This window comes from Littorina saxatilis, linkage group LG11, assembly GCF_037325665.1.
Source record: "Littorina saxatilis isolate snail1 linkage group LG11, US_GU_Lsax_2.0, whole genome shotgun sequence".
In the NCBI taxonomy this organism is placed as follows: domain Eukaryota; kingdom Metazoa; phylum Mollusca; class Gastropoda; order Littorinimorpha; family Littorinidae; genus Littorina; species Littorina saxatilis.
The window spans coordinates 35,525,175-35,543,991 of NC_090255.1; the positions used below are offsets into that span (position 1 = coordinate 35,525,175).

The window sequence follows — 18,817 nt, forward strand, 5'->3', positions numbered from 1 at the left end:
AGATATAAAAATTATTATCAAAATTAAATTGTCCAAATCAATTTAAAAACACTTTCATCTTATTCCTTGTCGGTTCCTGATTCCAAAAACATATAGATATGATATGTTTGGATTAAAAACACGCTCAGAAAGTTAAAACAAAGAGAGGTACAGAAAAGCGTGCTATCCTTCTGACTTAGCGCAACTACTACCCCGCTCTTCTTGTCAATTTCACTGCCTTTGCCATGAGCGGTGGCCTGACGATGCTACGAGTAAAATGGCATTGCGTTCAGTTTCATTCTGTGAGTTCGACAGCTACTTGACTAAATATTGTATTTTCGCCTTACGCGACTTGTTTATCCTAGACCCATTTGCTTGCATGAACAAGGCTTTAGTGGAATTGTCAGTCGGTTTTTCTTTCTGTGTTTTTCTCGGTTGAAATTTGTTTTCCCTGCAGTAATGATTTAATCAATTTGTTGATGGTTTTACAGTTTGTCTTGCTACCAGTTCACTGAATGACTGGTCTCTAGGCTGTATGCTGTATGCTGATCGTTTTTGACTGTTGGCTAGCACGAGTACAGCTGGATTTAAGACCACCCACCTTGCTCTTTCAGATCTGAATTTCTAAGATTTGTAGTGGTCATTATTATCATGCAATGTCTTCTTTTTTTTTTAATGATATGTATGGTTTCACTGTAAACAATGTTATGCTTTGTGTATGCGTTTTTCCAAAATGATAGTACAGCACTATGAGCAGGGATTAACCCTGGATACATGCGCTGTAAAAATATGATGTATTATTGTTACTATTATTGTATTACTAGGGGAGTTGCACTGTAACAGGGAGTGAATCAGATGTTGCAAGACCTAAGTTGACATCATAACCCAAGTGATGACCTTGCGTTTATCTTTGTGTTCACAGCTGAGCTTCCTGTCGTGTCTGGCGGACGACAAAGAGGCCGTGTTGCTGCACCTTCTGCGTAACGTCATCAGTGAGAGAGAACTGACGGTGGTGTTTGCTGCCACCAAACATCATGTGGAGTACCTGCAGACTGTGAGTAGCAGCTGGTTATAGACGAGACTGTTGAGTGGCAGCTGGTTATAGACGAGACTGTTGAGTGGCAGCTGGTTATAGACGAGACTGTTGAGTGGCAGCTGGTTATAGACGAGACTGTTGAGTGGCAGCTGGTTATAGACGAGACTGTTGAGTGGCAGCTGGTTATAGACGAGACTGTTGAGTGGCAGCTGGTTATAGACGAGACTGTTGAGTGGCAGCTGGTTATAGACGAGACTGTTGAGTGGCAGCTGGTTATAGACGAGACTGTTGAGTGGCAGCTGGTTATAGACGAGACTGTTGAGTGGCAGCTGGTTATAGACGAGACTGTTGAGTGGCAGCTGGTTATAGACGAGACTGTTGAGTGGCAGCTGGTTATAGACGAGACTGTTGAGTGGCAGCTGGTTATAGACGAGACTGTTGAGTGGCAGCTGGTTATAGACGAGACTGTTGATTGGCAGCTGGTTATAGACGAGACTGTTGAGTGGCAGCTGGTTATAGACGAGACTGTTGAGTGGCAGCTGGTTATAGACGAGACTGTTGAGTGGCAGCTGGTTATAGACGAGACTGTTGAGTGGCAGCTGGTTATAGACGAGACTGTTGAGTGGCAGCTGGTTATAGACGAGACTGTTGAGTGGCAGCTGGTTATAGACGAGACTGTTGAGTGGCAGCTGGTTATAGACGAGACTGTTGAGTGGCAGCTGGTTATAGACGAGACTGTTGAGTGGCAGCTGGTTATAGACGAGACTGTTGAGTGGCAGCTGGTAATAGACGAGACTGTTGAGTGGCAGCTGGTTATAGACGAGACTGTTGAGTGGCAGCTGGTTATAGACGAGACTGTTGAGTGGCAGCTGGTTATAGACGAGACTGTGAGTGGCAGCTGGTTATAGACGAGACTGTTGAGTGGCAGCTGGTTATAGACGAGACTGTTGAGTGGCAGCTGGTTATAGACGAGACTGTTGAGTGGCAGCTGGTTATAGACGAGACTGTTGAGTGGCAGCTGGTTATAGACGAGACTGTTGAGTGGCAGCTGGTTATAGACGAGACTGTTGAGTGGCAGCTGGTTATAGACGAGACTGTTGAGTGGCAGCTGGTTATAGACGAGACTGTTGATTGGCAGCTGGTTATAGACGAGACTGTTGATTGGCAGCTGGTTATAGACGAGACTGTTGAGTGGCAGCTGGTTATAGACGAGAGTGTTGAGTGGCAGCTGGTTATAGACGAGACTGTTGAGTGGCAGCTGGTTATAGACGAGACTGTTGAGTGGCAGCTGGTTATAGACGAGACTGTTGATTGGCAGCTGGTTATAGACGAGACTGTTGAGATCTCTTAAAAGGCCGTTCTTAATATGCACAGTAAGCCACAGCACAGCAGGAAGCAACCCAACTTTTCCAGCAACGTGATAATAAAGAGATGAAAATGAAAAGTAGAATATGAAGGCTCTTCAAACAGGGGTGTGACTGTACACAAGAACCCCCTTTTAAGACCTCCAACAATCTGGAAAAATCAGGTCTTAAAATGGCTGTAACTTTACAGAAGTTATGAACAGAAGATCTGAAAAATCAAGGTCTTAAAATGCCCGTAACTTTACAGAAGTTATGAACAGAAGATCTGAAAAATCAAGGTCTTAAAATGCCCGTAACTTTACAGAAGTTATGAACAGAAGATCTGAAAAATCAGGTCTTAAAATGGCTGTAACTTTACAGAAGTTATGAACAGAAGATCTGGAAAAATCAGGTCTTAAAATGGCTGTAACTTTACAGAAGTTATGAACAGAAGATCTGAAAAATCAAGGTCTTTGAAAAGATCTGAAAAATCAAGGTCTTTGAAAAGATCTGAAAAATCAAGGTCTTTGAAAAGATCTGAAAAATCAAGGTCTTTGAAAAGATCTGAAAAATCAAGGTCTTTGAAAAGATCTGAAAAATCAAGGTCTTCGAAAAGATCTGAAAAATCAAGGTCTTAAAATGAGGAAAGTGTGACATCAGGGTGTCTTCAAAGGGGGCTCCATTGTACCAATAAATGTATCTTTTCTGTCTTTGCTGACAGCTCCTGACTCAATGCGGAATCAGCTGCACCTACATTTACAGCTCACTGGATCAGACAGCCCGCAAGATCCATGTGGCCAAGTTTCAGCATAAGCAGGTCAAGGTCATGATCGTCACCGACCTTGCAGCGCGTGGCATTGACATTCCGCAGCTTGACAACGTCATCAACTTCAACTTTCCGGCCAAGGCCAAGTTGTTCGTCCATCGTGTTGGTGAGTGCGTACGTGCTCGCTGTGTTGGTGGTGTTAATCTGGAGTGTGGGAGAGTTCACAGTGGCATGATCAATTATGATTATTTAATAGGTTACGAGAGTTTGGAAAGCTGACATGCACGCTTAGCAAATTCTGCAGGCCAACCCCAGTAAAACGTGGCTCCAATGTGCAGATTTTCAAAAGAAAAAGGCATAGAATCAGTTATTCGCTGCAATTGTGGTTTTAACTGGTCGACCACATGTTTTCTGTTTGTACAAGAAAAGCGGTGCTCAACTCTTCCACAACGCTTGCAAATCCTGATAGAGTCAATTCCAAACATTTTATATTAGGTAAAAAGTGAGTTTCTGTTCATTTATTTGCTTTTTATATTTAGTCAAGTTTTGACTAAATATTTTAACATCGAGGGGGAATCGAAACGAGGGTCGTGGTGTATGTGTGTCTGTCTGTCTGTCTGTGCGTGTGTGTGTGTGTGTGTGTGTGTAGAGCGATTCAGACTAAACTACTGGACCGATCTTTATGAAATTTGACATGGGTATGAAATCCCCGAACGTTTTTTTCATTTTTTTGATAAATGTCTTTGATGACGTCATATCCGGCTTTTCGTGAAAGTTGAGGCGGCACTGTCACGCCCTCATTTTTCAACCAAATTGGTTGAAATTTTGGTCAAGTAATCTTTGACGAAGCCCGGACTTCGGTATTGCATTTCAGCTTGTTGGCTTAAAAATTAATTAATGACTTTGGTCATTAAAAATCTGAAAATTGTAAAAAAAAATAACAATTTATAAAACGATCCAAATTTACGTTTATCTTATTCTCCATCATTTGCTGATTCCAAAAACATATAAATATGTTATATTCGGATTAAAAACAAGCTCTGAAAATTAAAGATATAAAAATTATTATCAAAATTAAATTGTCCAAATCAATTTAAAAACACTTTCATCTTATTCCTTGTCGGTTCCTGATTCCAAAAACATATAGATATGATATGTTTGGATTAAAAACACGCTCAGAAAGTTAAAACGAGGAGAGGTACAGAAAAGCGTGCTATCCTTCTTAGCGCAACTACTACCCCGCTCTTCTTGTCAATTTCACTGCCTTTGGCTGCCATGAGCGGTGGACTGACGATGCTACGAGTATACGGTCTTGCTGAAAAATGGCAGCTACTTGACTAAATATTGTATTTTCGCCTTACGCGACTTGTTTGATGTCTACATGCAGCAGATGTATTAATACCTGACTTTGTGGTTTTTAGGTCGAGTGGCGCGTGCGGGCCGGAGTGGAACAGCGTACTCTCTGTTGTCGTCTGATGAACTTGGACATCTGGTTGACCTCCATGTCTTTCTGGGGCGCTCGCTCAAAACTGTGCCCAAGGGGGCTGGACAGCTGGAAGGTACCGGTTCAACAACTCTGAAAATGTTTTGGTTTGCTCTCACAATATTTTCGCTTAGGGAATGTTAAAGCCATATGTACTCGATGACTATACACGCTAATTGCTTTACCAACAGCTGGAGACATGCTAAATTAAGTTCCCTGCAAAATATTGTGGTCTAGGACCCCTTCAATGTTGAGATATGTTAATTTTCATTTTGATCTGGATCGTCCTATTTATAGATTTGCCAACAGAGGTAGCGTTGACGCAAGGGAAATAACTCCGCGTCTTTGTTTACATCCAAAGTTTTTGAGACTCTAAAACAAGCTGTAATGCATGTATATGGTCCGCGCATGGCGACATATCGTCATTACATGGTCTTATGGTGCGTTTGACATCGATTATGGGCAAACTACACTTTGTAAACACGGGAGCGCGTACATATGCCTTTAAAGTTAGAATAAAACAGTGGAACCCCCATTTTAAGACTCCTTCCCTTTTAAAATCTTGTTTTCTCAGATTCTCTGTTCATAACCTCGGTAAATTTACCCCCATTTTAAGACTCCTTCCTTTTTAAGACCTGATTTTCTCGGATTTTGGGAGGTCTTAAAAGGGAGGTAACACTCTATAGGTTATTTTGAAGTTCAGCAGATGTTTCTTTGGTTTAAGGAGACACCAGATTCTTTATTTAGTTAGAATTGCTTGTAAGATTTGTCAATGTGAGGGCCACTGTTTTGTCTGAAATTGTTGCAAAGTAAGCTCGTCTGAAAACCTTGGAACCTGTTTTCCTTCCCTGTTTACTTATTGCTTGATTTTATTTAATTTTATCCGGTAGCTTCATGAGAGTGACAGCTTCTGTAGGTCCCTCAGAAACCGTCAAAAACATAGGGAGGCAAAGAAGAGAACCAATTATTCAGTGTAACCCAGTGTAACCAGTAGAACCAGTAGAAATCTGTTATCAGTAAAGAAACGACAGAAAATACAGAAGAGCAGTGTCTACACACCGGGAAGCGTGGATTATGTTTTACATGTAGTACATTGGGGTGTGCACGTTAGAGATCCCACGATTGACAAAAGGGTCTTTCCTGGCAAAAATGTATAGGCATAGATAAAAAAAAATGTCTACCAAATACCCGTGTGACTTGGAATAATAGGCCGTGAAAAGAACATATTCGCCGTAATGGCTTGAGATTTACTGGCCGATGTGAATGCGTGATATATTGTGTAAAAAATTCCATCTCACATGGAAGAAATTAATATGTAAAGCGCTTAGAGAACGTCAAGCGCTATATAAATCTCCCATGTAAATAAATAAATACATGCGCTCGTCTTTTCAGATGAGGACGGCTATTTCGGACTGATCCCAAGAAGTGTCATAAATGACCAACTGGATGAACTGCGTTTGGTCAACAGCGAATCGGTTGATGTGGTAAGTTGTCTTATTCAGTGCATTGTCTTGCTGATTATATTGTTTAGCATTAATGATTTTGGCTATGGGTGTTTGTGTGTGTTGAATTTGAGTGGTATTAAGAGAGGAATTACACTGGGGTTTTCAGAAAATAAGGTTTAAGTTACACCACCATGTTTGTGTAAACAAAGCTGGTTGTGTTGGTGATGTTCATCCTACTTTGTGTTAGCGTTATTTGGCTTTCTACCATTGGCTTTTTCTTCAAAAGTTGTAGTATTGTTGAGTTCTGTTGAGGTTCAATTTGATCTGCCTTTTGTTTGTTTTGTCGCCTGAGTATTTTAAAATATGCGACAAAATAAAACAACTTTTACGTTAGCTTTGAGTTCTGTTGAGGTTTATTTTGATCAGCCTTTTGTATGATTTGCCGCCGGAGTATTTTGAAAGATGCGACAAAAGTAAAACAAAAAGTACATTAGCTTTATTTGCCCACAGCAAAATCAGAAAGGTGTCAGCCTGAATGCCTACAAACAGTACCTGAAGTCACGCCCAGCGGCCGCCTCAGAATCAATCAAGCGTGCCAAACAGCTGGAGAAGGAATTGGGAACTCTTGGCTTCCATCCCTTGTTCAGTGAGTATTCGGAATAGTTCCAGCCAGTTTGTAGCCAGTGTTCTTTAACTCATTGTCTCCTAGGTACGAAAATATCCCCACCCACTCATATGGCTCTAAATTACCTGGTACGGATATATCCGTACACACAGTCACTTCAGTCGCTTCCTGTAACGTCGATCTAACGCCTGCATTCAAGCGTGTTGATATACAGTTGCTACACAGTTACTACAATTTTGAGTGACCTGCTGCAGCACAGCTGGTCTCGGCTAAAAAAAAAACTTGGTCAACATAGGTGGGGTAGAAAGTGTTAACTTGGTCAACATAGGTGGGGTAGAAAGTGTTAACTTGGTCAACATAGGTGGGGTAGAAAGTGTTAACTTTGTCAACATAGGTGGGGTAGACAGTGTTAACTTGGTCAACATAGGTGGGGTAGAAAGTGTTAACTTGGTCAACATAGGTGGGGTAGAAAGTGTTAACTTGGTCAACATAGGTGGGGTAGACAGTGTTAACTTGGTCAACATAGGTGGGGTAGACAGTGTTAACTTGGTCAACATAGGTGGGGTAGAAAGTGTTAACTTGGTCAACATAGGTGGGGTAGAAAGTGTTGCCAAGAAATAATGCCAAGAAAGAAAATCAATGTTTCCGATTCCCTGACTGACCCTATTGTTTTCTCCCGACATTAGAACGTTTTTTTACCCTCTCTCTCTCCCCCCCCCATTTTTTTTTTAAATGACAAAACTCGATTTTGCCGACATCAAGGGGACACAGCTCGCACGATTTCTGGCCAATTAGAAGCCACGTGCGCCTGTGTAAATGTGCGTAAATAACTGTCTGGTTTTTATGGGTTGTGAAAGAGTGATTACCCTTGCTTTTAGTGGGACAAATAAATCCACACGTGCTCCTTGTCCATGTGTTTCCGACACACCCCTCGCTTGTGATTGGCTCCTGAATTGTTTGTCCCAGTAAAAGCAAGGGTATTCACTCAACCCTGACAGAGTTATCTTCGGAATTCGTCTGTGGTCATTTGTTTTGGGATTCCGCTGGTGTTGAATGTTAGCCAACTGTTTGTTTTGGTTTGTTTGTGTTGTTTTTTGTGTTTTTGTTTTGTTTCTTCGCTGTGTATGTGCGCTAGATGTTGTTTCTTTAAGATATATGATGATATATGATAATATATGCATGAGTTGAAAATAAAATGTAAAACAAGGATCTTTAATACAGTTGACTGTTTTAAAAATGGTTGCATGATGTACATAACTTTTGATACAGTGCTTTGCTTGTAGTTGCTGCAGTAGAGTACCCCTATTTATTTTTTTGTCCAAATGATGCACAAGACAAGATTAAAAACAGAAAAAATATTTGTGCAGATAAAGCGCCAGGAACAGAGGAGGACTTCCAGCAACATGTTCTCTCAGTGTTGAGGAATTACAAGAGCAAAGCTGTGAGTAGACGTTTTCTTCTAACCTTTTGGGATTAGCCCTTAGAGTTCTTGCGCAGTGGCGTGGTGGTAAGACGGCCTCCTAATCGAGAGGTCGTGAGTTCGAATCCCGGTCGCTGCCGCCTGGTGGGTTAAGAGTGGAGATTTGTCCGATCTCCCAGGTCAACTTATGTGCAGACCTGCTAGTGACTTAACCCCCTTAGACTTTGTGTGTACACGCAATCACAAGACCAAGTGCGCACGGAAAAGATCCTGTAATCCATGTCGGAGTTTGGTGGGTTATGGACACACGAAAGCGGAGTGAGCTGACTATGCTCTCAGAGTATAGTGTGGGGAACCCAAATGGGCAAACATAACCAGACAATTCTGGAACGCTGAAGAAACAAGAAATTCCTATGAGGTAGGAAAAACACCCCCGTCAAAGGGAAATAACCTTCTCAGTTGGTGGCAGTGACTGAGTGAGAATGGTTATTTCCCTTTGACCATGAAGATGTCCCTGTATAAGTCCTTGTATAATTTTAATCCACCAATAACTCCCTAACCGTGTGTTTGACTGGTCCCAATTTTTGTAAGGACCGTCTCAGGAATGTATAGAACCTGTTCACCAAGTTTGGTGACGATCAGTCCGTTCATTCTTGAGATCTATATGCGAACACAAACACACAAACACCCAAACAAACACACAAACACCCAAACAAACACATCGAGCGAAACCTATACACACCCCTATACCGGGGGTGTAAAAAGTGTTCTTGCATGTATCACACTTGCACCCGCACAGGCACCTTTACCACACACACACACAAACAAAGAAATGAAAACATACACCTTGCACATACACAATAATTAGGCACTCAATCACCTATTGACATTTCCCCTCGGACATTTGCAGACCCGGAAGACTTGAATAATTTAGATGTTGATGTAACGTAACCGTAAAAGACAAGATTCCTGAAAGTTGCAGCAAACCACTCTGATAATTGTACTTACAAATGTTTCTGCATTCAGCCCTTCTGTGTTCCTGCATTCTCAGTAAAGCATACTTGAAAATTGCAAAAACAGTTCCACCCCCCCACCCCCACCCCTTTAAGACCTACACAAATATCTGAGAAAATAAGGTCTTAAAAAGGAGAGTTTTTACAAATGTGGGTAAACTGACAAGGTTTATGAACAGAAAGTCTGAGAAGTCAAGGTCTTAAAAGGGAGGAAGCCTTAAATTAAGGGGTTTTAAAAGGGGGTTCCACTGTAAACCGTTGTGTGATATTGCAGACCATTTTTGAAATCAACGCCACAGCCAAGAAAACTTCGCACTCTGTGATGAGAGCTAAGCGAGGGCTTCACGACCACATCATCAAGCGGGCGCAGGAGACAAAATCCTCACCGGCTTTTGGTCAGCCAATGAATGAGGATGATGATGAAGAAGAGGCTGAAGCTTCGTCTGCAAAACGGCTGAAGGGGGTTGATCCTGAAACTGAGGCTAGCGAGGAGACAATTTTGGTGAGAACTTTTTTTTATATATGAATTCTTATATCGCGCGCGTATCTCCAGACTCGGACTCAAGGCGCAGGGATCTATTTATGCCGTGTGAGATGGAATTTTTTACACAATACATCACGCATTCACATCGACCAGCAGATCGCAGCCATTTCGGCGCATATCCTACTTTTCACGGCCTATTATTCCAAGTCACACGGGTATTTTGGTGGACATTCTTTTTATCTATGCCTATACAATTTTGCTAGGAAAGACCCTTTTGTCAATCGTGGGATCTTTAACGTGCACACCCCAATGTAGTGTACACGAAGGGACCTCGGTTTTTGGTCTCATCCGTTTTTCGTCACATTTTGTGAATGTTGAAAAAAAGTTGTTCAGTGATTTGATTGAAGACGTGGGTTTTCATGGAGTAGATGCTTCTTGTTTGAAGCTTTCATTTTTGGGTCACAGGCATATCATTTCTCAAAATTGAAACTTGGTTCTAATCAGACTTTGCACAGCAGAGGTTTGTAAATGTTGAGAAAAAACCGTTTGTGCAGTGTATGTATGGGTGAGCTTTTGCAATCAGTATTTTAATGAAATGTTAACAATTCGAGTAAATGTATTTAGACTGAGACTCTTATTGTAGGGTGCTGGGCTTACTTTGACCAGTTTTTATGTTCACTGTTTATCATTAGATATGCTTTATACACCAAAAATTTGCCCCCATTATGAACTACTGTGTTACGCTCTCTGTGTGATACAAACCCTGGTAGTTCAGTTGGTAGAGCACTGGACTTGTGATATTCGGGGTTGGACACTGGTCAACTTTATGTGCAGTCTTAGCAATGGCATCTACCCCTGTGTTATCACTGAGGTACTTACAAGATTTTGGTCATTGTGCCAGAAGTGCAAATGGCTGATCACACCTAATCACACTCACTTAGCGCGACTCTTGTAGCTGCTAGCTTTCCTCAGGGATGAAGCAACCCAGATATCCCAGCAATGGGATGATGATAAGGTAATGGAAAAAAACCAACGCAGCATACAACTTTCATGACTTCAAAGACTATTTTTCATGAGAATGTTTTTGGCTCACTTAAGTGTATCCTATGGGATTGTAACTTTGTCTGTTTGTGCGTGTGTGTGTGTGTGTTTGTTTGTGCGTGTGTATGTCTGTGGTAGAAACTTTAACATTTCGTCATTTGAAGACGTCACATTATGACGTAAGAGGGTTAGATGTCACGCGAAGGAATTACTGAAAGTCTCGGTCATTGTTATTTTGAGCGGGCCGAGACTAGTTGGCAGTCGTGTCCCTGTAAGTAGGCTACATGCAGACAGACAGATCTAGATCTAGTGTCTCGCTTTCTTGCACAGTGTCACCTATGCTTACTGTGTGTGTCTGTGTGTGTGTGTGTGGGTGTGTATGTGTGACGGAGTGATTGAGTTTGTGTTACTGTTTGTCGATTTCTTACGTGAGCCTTGAAGGCGTCGCCTCTTGTTCCAACGTTGTCTTTGTTCGCAGAGTGTCTTCAAAAAAAAGTCAACACAACAGGATCAGGTCAGGAAGAAGAAAAGGAAGAACAAAGTCAGAACGCCTGACAAGAAGAAAGAAAAGAAACCAAGGTCGCTCAAAGACACAGAAAACTATGTCGCTTACCAGCCAGCAAACGTCAACACAGAAGCAGGGTGAGATGATTTTAGATAGGTGTTCTTCTGTATGAAAGTGAAAAGGAAACTGGTTGATAGTTTTACTCTTCATAGAGATTTTTACTCTCAAGTTAAAAAAGAAATTTATTTGAAAAAGATCATATCATTCAACACTGTTACAGAGCACTCTTGGTAGCCATTGGTGGGGCATTATGCTTTTCGCAGTGGAAAAAGTTCAGAAGTGAGCAAAAATGTGAACGAAAACGCTGGTAACTTATGAATCGGCGAATCAATATGTTAGATTTTTAAGGGTTTCTAATAGTGTTGATTGGTCACACTGTGAGATGTAGCTCTTTGGTAGTTTGTACAAATTCAGATTTGTTTTCACAGATATCGGTATGATACAGGATAATCTGACTCTTCTGGTCAGACGAACAAACCGATGTTTTACTTTTCAATGAGAGAATTGCATCATTTGAGGTGGACGGAAGTTTGTTGAAAAAAGATGAAATCACTCAAAAGAGTTTGAGACAACTTTTCCCAGCTTTATGTAAGAAAACCAAAGACTAATCTTCATATGAAGCTTTGAATAAAGTAGATTTTAGAGGGAACAAGTGACAAATATCTTAGAAAGGATAATATACTCTAAATTCTTCAGTTTGCTTGAATTGATCAGAACGCTGTGTTTGTGCTTCCTCCATTTTAGTAAATGACGGCTAAAAATCTTTGTATTCAGGTACAAGGTCGACAATGGATTCAAAAACGAGATCAGCAGTGCTGTGTTGGATTTCACAGGCGATGACGCATCGAACATGAGATCTCTGAACCACGGTCGCAAATGGTAAGTGAATTTCTTATGTAGTTGAACAAAGGTCGATAAGGAAAAGTTAACTTTCTGTGTGGGTGTAAATAGATAACCACACTTAATACAGTAAAACCCGTCTCTAACGGACACCCTTGGGGAATGGTAATAGTGTCCCTATTAGACAGGTGTCCCTTCTTCACAGGTGGAGGGGCCGGGGCAATATTTTACAAAGAGCACGTAAAATGAACAAGACACTTTTTGTCAGTCCTGTAGTATGTATTTATTGGATTGAACATGAGATTCACTGAAAATGTGAGTAAACAAATGATACATGTAGCAAACAACAACAACAACATCCCCCCCCCCCCCCCCACCTACCCCGTTCCCTACACACACTGTGCATTCAAACTTACGCAAGTCGGACGTCACAAAGCTAAATATAGCTGACTCTTCATCAGTCATTCAACGGGAAATTCCGCAGTGTGTCTCGACCAAATTGGGTCAGCTCTTGTTTCATTCAGTTTTTCTAGTCTCAGCATAAATGCATGGAACAGAAATTTAGCTGTGTTAACTATTGTTTCCTTCGAACGATTGCTTACAAAGAGAGAGAGATCGAGAGAGAGATTATTAGGAAGGGGGGAGTGGTAAATGATAAATGGTTGCCATACCACTCCCATACCACGTTGTTCAGGTCTTCATATTGCGTTTTCCGTCGTTTCAGAGTTTTTTGGTCGATTCGCGCACCTGACTCCCACTCCTTCATCACGTCTTCTTTTTCCGATTTGATCCTCGCGATCTGTGTTTTACCACATCCCATCTCCTTCGCCACATCTCGGCATGATTGGCCGCTATCTAGTTTTTTCAAGGCAGCGACACGCTGCTCTAAAGTCAACGCTTTTCTTTTTCCTGCTGGAGATTCCATTTTCAAACACAGTAGTCTACTGTTGCTTTTGGTTGTGACTGTATCCGCAATGCGGAAAAGCGAAAGTGAGCGAAGCGAAAGTGAGTGAGCGAAAGTGGGTCTCCATCTAAACAAGCCACTGATTGGTCAGAAAAGGGACAGGACAACCAATCAACAACCATTTGTGCTACGGCTACGGCTGCCGAGCACTGACTGCATAACAGTCGAGTTTTCGAAGTTGCGTTTTTATGTACGTTGTGTCCGTTTGTGACAGTGTTTACACTTCCTACGGTCCGAAAAATCGTGTCCGCGTCCGTAAGTGGCAGGTGTCCGCCCGTTAAAGGTTAGTTATTGTTGAAATCGTGTTCGTGCCATGATAAACTGTCCGTATGTAGCAGGTGGCCGTTACAACAAGGGTCCGCTAGACTCAGGCATAGCTTGTTGCGTGGCCCCAAATTTATCTTTTGTGTTATATGGCACCTTATGTTATCTAAATAAAATCATGTTTTAAACCAAGAAAAAGTTGACTGAGGCTGGCCGTGGGGTCAACATCTGCAGACCTCAGAACCCATACGACGTTGTACTGTTGAGTGTATTTTGTAATGCCTGTGTGGGTGGATGGCAAACAAGAAGGGTAGAAAGCTTAGACCCCATTTTTAGAAAAAACAGAGATGTTCATACTTTTTCTTACAAAAGTAGCCACTGGTTGGTGGGAAAAGATTCGTTATGATGATGTATACCTTAATCCTTTTAAGAACCTTTAAGTACTGCTTTGAACTTGTCCAGTTTTTGTGTGCTTTTGGGAGGAAGTGGCAGGTATAGGTAAATTAAAAGCAGAGATTATGAAATCAGAGTTTCTGTTGTTTGTTTTGTTAAGGGCGGGGATGTAGCTCAGTCGGTAGCGCGCTGGATTTGTATCCAGTTGGCCGCTGTCAGCGTGAGTTCGTCCCCACGTTCGGCGAGAGATTTATTTCTCAGTCAACTTTGTGTGCAGACTCTCCTCGGTGTCCGAACACCCCCGTGTGTACACGCAAGCACAAGACCAAGTGCGCACGAAAAAGATCCTGTAATCCATGTCAGAGTTCGGTGGGTTATAGAAACACGAAAATACCCAGCATGCTTCCTCCGAAAACGGCGTATGGCTGCCTAAATGGCGGGGTAAAAAAACGGTCATACACGTAAAATTCCACTCATGCAAAAAACACGAGTGTTCATGGGAGTTTCAGCCCACGAACACAGAAGAAGAAGAAGAAGTTTGTTTTGTTAAAGCTGGCTTGTGATTACAGAGAAACATGTCTGTACTCCTTTTCAGGGACAGAAAGAAAAAGAAGTTTGTGACGGAGAGCAACGAGGGCAAGGCAAAGAAAGTGCAGACAGAGAGCGGCAACTGGATTCCTGCTTCTTACAAGTCTAACATATATCCTTTTGAGAGCTTTGTGTGATTGTGTATGTGTGTGTGTGTGTGTGCGTATGTGTCTTTGTTTGTGTGTGTGTGTGCATACGTGTCTTTGTGTGTGTGTGTGCGTACGTGTCTTTGTGCGTGTGTGTTTGTCTTTGTTTGTGTGAGTGTGTTTGTCTTTGTTTGTGTGTGTGTCTTTGTGTGTGCAATGAAGATCTAAAACTATTGTTGTATCTGAATTCTGTGTCAAAGGATCAGACCTCTCCACTCATCTTTCAGTGTATTCTCCAAAATGTTGTCAGGAGTCAAGAGTTGTTCAAGAAAGATTAAATATGCTTGCGTTAGTGAATCAGCACACACTCATTAGGTTTAGGTCTTCAACGGTGGGTTCCACTGTAAAGTACATAGAAAGATAGGTACTGGTACAGACACATACCTATAAATTGACCCTTAACCCTGTGTACATACAAGACGTGGGTGAGAAGGGAGAAAACTGATGACAACGATGCAGACAGCGATGACGATAACAACAGCGGCAACAGACAGCCAAAGAAGGGGAGGGGGCAGGGCATAGAGATCATTGGAACCAGAGGCAAAAACCGTGAGTTTTGATATTTCGGTCCTGGGCTGATGTGCATGAGAAAGTTACTAACTTGAGTGGGAGCCAGCTGCGGGGTCGGATTAGTTGAAATGGAGGTTTGTTTGTGATTCTGACCAATCCAGCGCTGCATGTGGCTCTCAACCGGTTGGTAACTTTGTCGTGCACCTCGGCTCTAGTGTGAATGTGAAGTGCAACCTCCTGTTTGTAGGTAGACAAATTCCGGAAATAACTCTGGTTTTTATGGATTGTGGAAGAGTTGCTTTCCCTTGTTTTTCCTTGCTTTTCGATAGAAATACTGAGGCCAGCTACTCCTTACATTGTATTTTTGGCTTACCTTAGTGTATCAATGGAAACAAGGAAAAGCAACTCTTCTACAACGCATACAAACTGGACAGAGTTATTTCCGAACATCGACGTTTGAATATGTTTGTATCTTTTTCTTCTTCTTCATTGAACTGTCAGTGTGAAACTTTACATTTAAGTCAATCACAGAAACCCCCACGTATCTTTTTCTTCATTGAACTGTGAGTGTGATCGACTTAAATGTAAAGTTTCAAACACGGCAACCCCCACGTATCTTTTTCTTCATTGAACTGTGAGTGTGATCGACTTAAATGTAAAGTTTCAAAAACGGCAACCCCCACGTATCTTTTTCTTCATTGAACTGTGAGTGTGATCGACTTAAATGTAAAGTTTCAAACACGGCAACCCCCACGTATCTTTTTCTTCTTCTTCATTGAACTGTGAGCGTGATCGACTCAAATGTCAAGTTTCAAACACGGCAACCCCCATGTATCTTTTTCTTCTTCTTCATTGAACTATGAGTGTGATCGACTTAAATGTAAAGTTTCAAACACGGCAACCCCCACGTATCTTTTTCTTCATTGAACTGTGAGTGTGATCGACTTAAATGTAAAGTTTCAAAAACGGCAACCCCCACGTATCTTTTTCTTCATTGAACTGTGAGTGTGATTGACTTAAATGTAAAGTTTCAAACACGGCAACCCCCATGTATCTTTTTCTTCATTGAACTGTGAGTGTGATTGACTTAAATGTAAAGTTTCAAACACGGCAACCCCCATGTATCTTTTTCTTCCATGAACTGTGAGTGTGATTGACTTAAATGTAAAGTTTCAAACACGGCAACCCCCATGTATCTTTTTCTTCGTTGAACTGTGAGTGTGATCGACTTAAATGTAAAGTTTCAAACACGGCAACCCCCACGTATCTTTTTCTTCATTGAACTGTGAGTGTGATCGACTTAAATGTAAAGTTTCAAACACGGCAACCCCCACGTATCTTTTTCTTCATTGAACTGTGAGTGTGATCGACTTAAATGTAAAGTTTCAAAAACGGCAACCCCCATGTATCTTTTTCTTCATTGAACTGTGAGTGTGATTGACTTAAATGTAAAGTTTCAAACACGGCAACCCCCATGTATCTTTTTCTTCATTGAACTGTGAGTGTGATTGACTTAAATGTAAAGTTTCAAACACGGCAACCCCCATGTATCTTTTTCTTCATTGAACTGTGAGTGTGATTGACTTAAATGTAAAGTTTCAAACACGGCAACCCCCACGTATCTTTTTCTTCATTGAACTGTGAGTGTGATGGACTTAAATGTAAAGTTTCAAACACGGCAACCCCCACGTATCTTTTTCTTCATTGAACTGTGAGTGTGATTGACTTAAATGTAAAGTTTCAAACACGGCAACCCCCATGTATCTTTTTCTTCGTTGAACTGTGAGTGTGATCGACTTAAATGTAAAGTTTCAAACACGGCAACCCCCATGTATCTTTTTCTTCTTCTTCATTGAACTGTGAGTGTGCTCGACTTAAATGTAAAGTTTCAAACACGGCAACCCCCATGTATCTTTTTCTTCGTTGAACTGTGAGTGTGATCGACTTAAATGTAAAGTTTCAAACACGGCAACCCCCACGTATCTTTTTCTTCATTGAACTGTGAGTGTGATCGACTTAAATGTAAAGTTTCAAACACGGCAACCCCCACGTATCTTTTTCTTCATTGAACTGTGAGTGTGATCGACTTAAATGTAAAGTTTCAAAAACGGCAACCCCCACGTAATTGAATCAAAGTGGGACAAGGACATAAAAAGTTCAGGGGGTGGAGTTTGAGTAAAGATGGTTGTGTCTGTATCCTTGGGCACCAGGCTTAGAGGTGGGGGAGGGGGGGGGTGGGGTGGGTTCAGTCAGGAGGTTGAACATGTTTGATGTGTGTAGGTTCGAGGATTACATGTACCTCAAAGTACCTGAGTACAAGTTAGTGTTTGTTTGATAGCGTCCATGTGCGAATATTTAAAACACACTGTTTATTTGTCAATTAGGAACGATGAATGTCTTCACCGCTAACATCCACATCTTCCTTTTGTCACAAAAAAAGTTTCTTTTTCTTTGTTTCTTTGTTTCTTTTTTCATTTATTCATTCCTTTTTTTAGTTTATTTACTTTCTTATTTGTTGATCTTTTTATTTATTCATTTATTTGTGCTTGTACTATTCCAGGGCACACCAAGGGATCGGAACAGCCGGGTTCACAAGTTGGCGGCAACAAGCGAAGGTTCAAACCCAACAGTAGAGAACTGAAATCGAAGGACAAAATTCTCAAGGACCGACGACTGAAGGCCAAGAAGCAGGCTTTCCAGAAACACAGACAGGTTGTGCGAACCAAAAAACAAGCCAACAAGAAGAAGAAATAAACAGGGGGGAGAGCGTGTGTGTTGGATTTGTGTATGTGTGTTTGTGGGGGGGGGGGGGGGGGGGGGGGATTGGAATGAGTGTGTTTCCTGTGAGAGAGGGAGGGGAGGGAAACAAGGATTAAAGATGAAGCATTTCATTTTGAGTGTGCCTGCTGACACACCGATGAGGGACAAACTCTATGGACCCATGGAGAGCTTCCGGCGTACAGCAGCCTTCATCAGGGCCTCCGGAGTTGCTGTCTGAGCGAACGACGAAGAAGAAGAAGAATTTTGAGTGTGGAAACATTATGTATACTTGTGTGTGTGTGAGAAAGAGAGGGGAGCGGGAGAGATGAGGGGGGTGAAAGAATATTTGTGATTGTCAATAAATTAATTAAAATCTAAACAACAAAGTGACTGGTGAGATGAACAAAGTTAAAAAAACAAAAGATAAATTAATTGTTAAACTTGAAACATCAGAGTACCATCAGTGACTGATGTTTCATAGTACATGAACATACATGTGTGTGTGGGGGACAAAAAGGGGCATTTCTTGAAAATTAATAAACACAAGCTTGCTGATTTATGTGTCACAAGAGTGTACCCAAGAGAGAGAGAGAGGAGATTGTGTGTGTGTGTGTGTGTGGTCTGATTGTCAGTTACAGACCTCTGCCACGACATCTCAATAGCAATGCTCAGCTGAGTTTATCTTATATTCTACAGCGCCCAAACACCTAGACACGCACAGACACAGCATATTCCAGGCTCATTGGCAAAATTAACCTGGTTTAAAAGAATTAACAATTAAGCCCTCATCTGCAAAATGAATACACCTCTTGTTTTTGTCATGTCCAGAAATGGAAGTGATGCAGAACTATGGCCCAAAATTATTAAAACAAGAGGCGAAGCCATCAAGGCTCACGTAAGAAATCGACAAACAGTAACACAAACTCGATCACTCCGTCACACATACACACACACACACACACACACACACACACACACACACACACACAGAAAGAGCATAGGTGAAACTGTGCAAGAAAGCGAGACACTAGATCTAGATCTGTCTGTCTGCATGTAGCCTACTTACAGGGACACGACTGCCAACAGAGTCTCGGCCCGCTCAAAATAATAATGACCGAGACTTTCAGTACTTCCTTCGCGTGACGTCTAACC

General features: G+C 41.7%; 1 protein-coding gene across 3 annotated transcripts in view; it reads left to right on the top strand.

The window, feature by feature from the left end:
* Nucleotides 1-18,220, top strand: part of LOC138980340 (ATP-dependent RNA helicase DDX54-like) — a 28,841-nt gene extending 10,621 nt beyond the window's left edge. For all 3 annotated transcript variants that reach the window (XM_070353207.1, XM_070353205.1, XM_070353206.1), the window contains exons 9-20: nt 902-1,033; nt 3,080-3,290; nt 4,546-4,683; nt 6,000-6,091; nt 6,563-6,698; nt 8,045-8,118; nt 9,385-9,612; nt 11,114-11,277; nt 11,975-12,079; nt 14,257-14,361; nt 14,808-14,944; nt 17,466-18,220. In XM_070353207.1, coding sequence (XP_070209308.1) covers nt 902-1,033; nt 3,080-3,290; nt 4,546-4,683; nt 6,000-6,091; nt 6,563-6,698; nt 8,045-8,118; nt 9,385-9,612; nt 11,114-11,277; nt 11,975-12,079; nt 14,257-14,361; nt 14,808-14,944; nt 17,466-17,659 — 1,716 coding nt within the window. In that variant the 3' untranslated portion in view covers nt 17,660-18,220. The remainder of the gene's footprint in view (nt 1-901; nt 1,034-3,079; nt 3,291-4,545; nt 4,684-5,999; nt 6,092-6,562; nt 6,699-8,044; nt 8,119-9,384; nt 9,613-11,113; nt 11,278-11,974; nt 12,080-14,256; nt 14,362-14,807; nt 14,945-17,465) is intronic.
* The last annotated feature ends 597 nt before the right edge of the window (nt 18,221-18,817 follow it).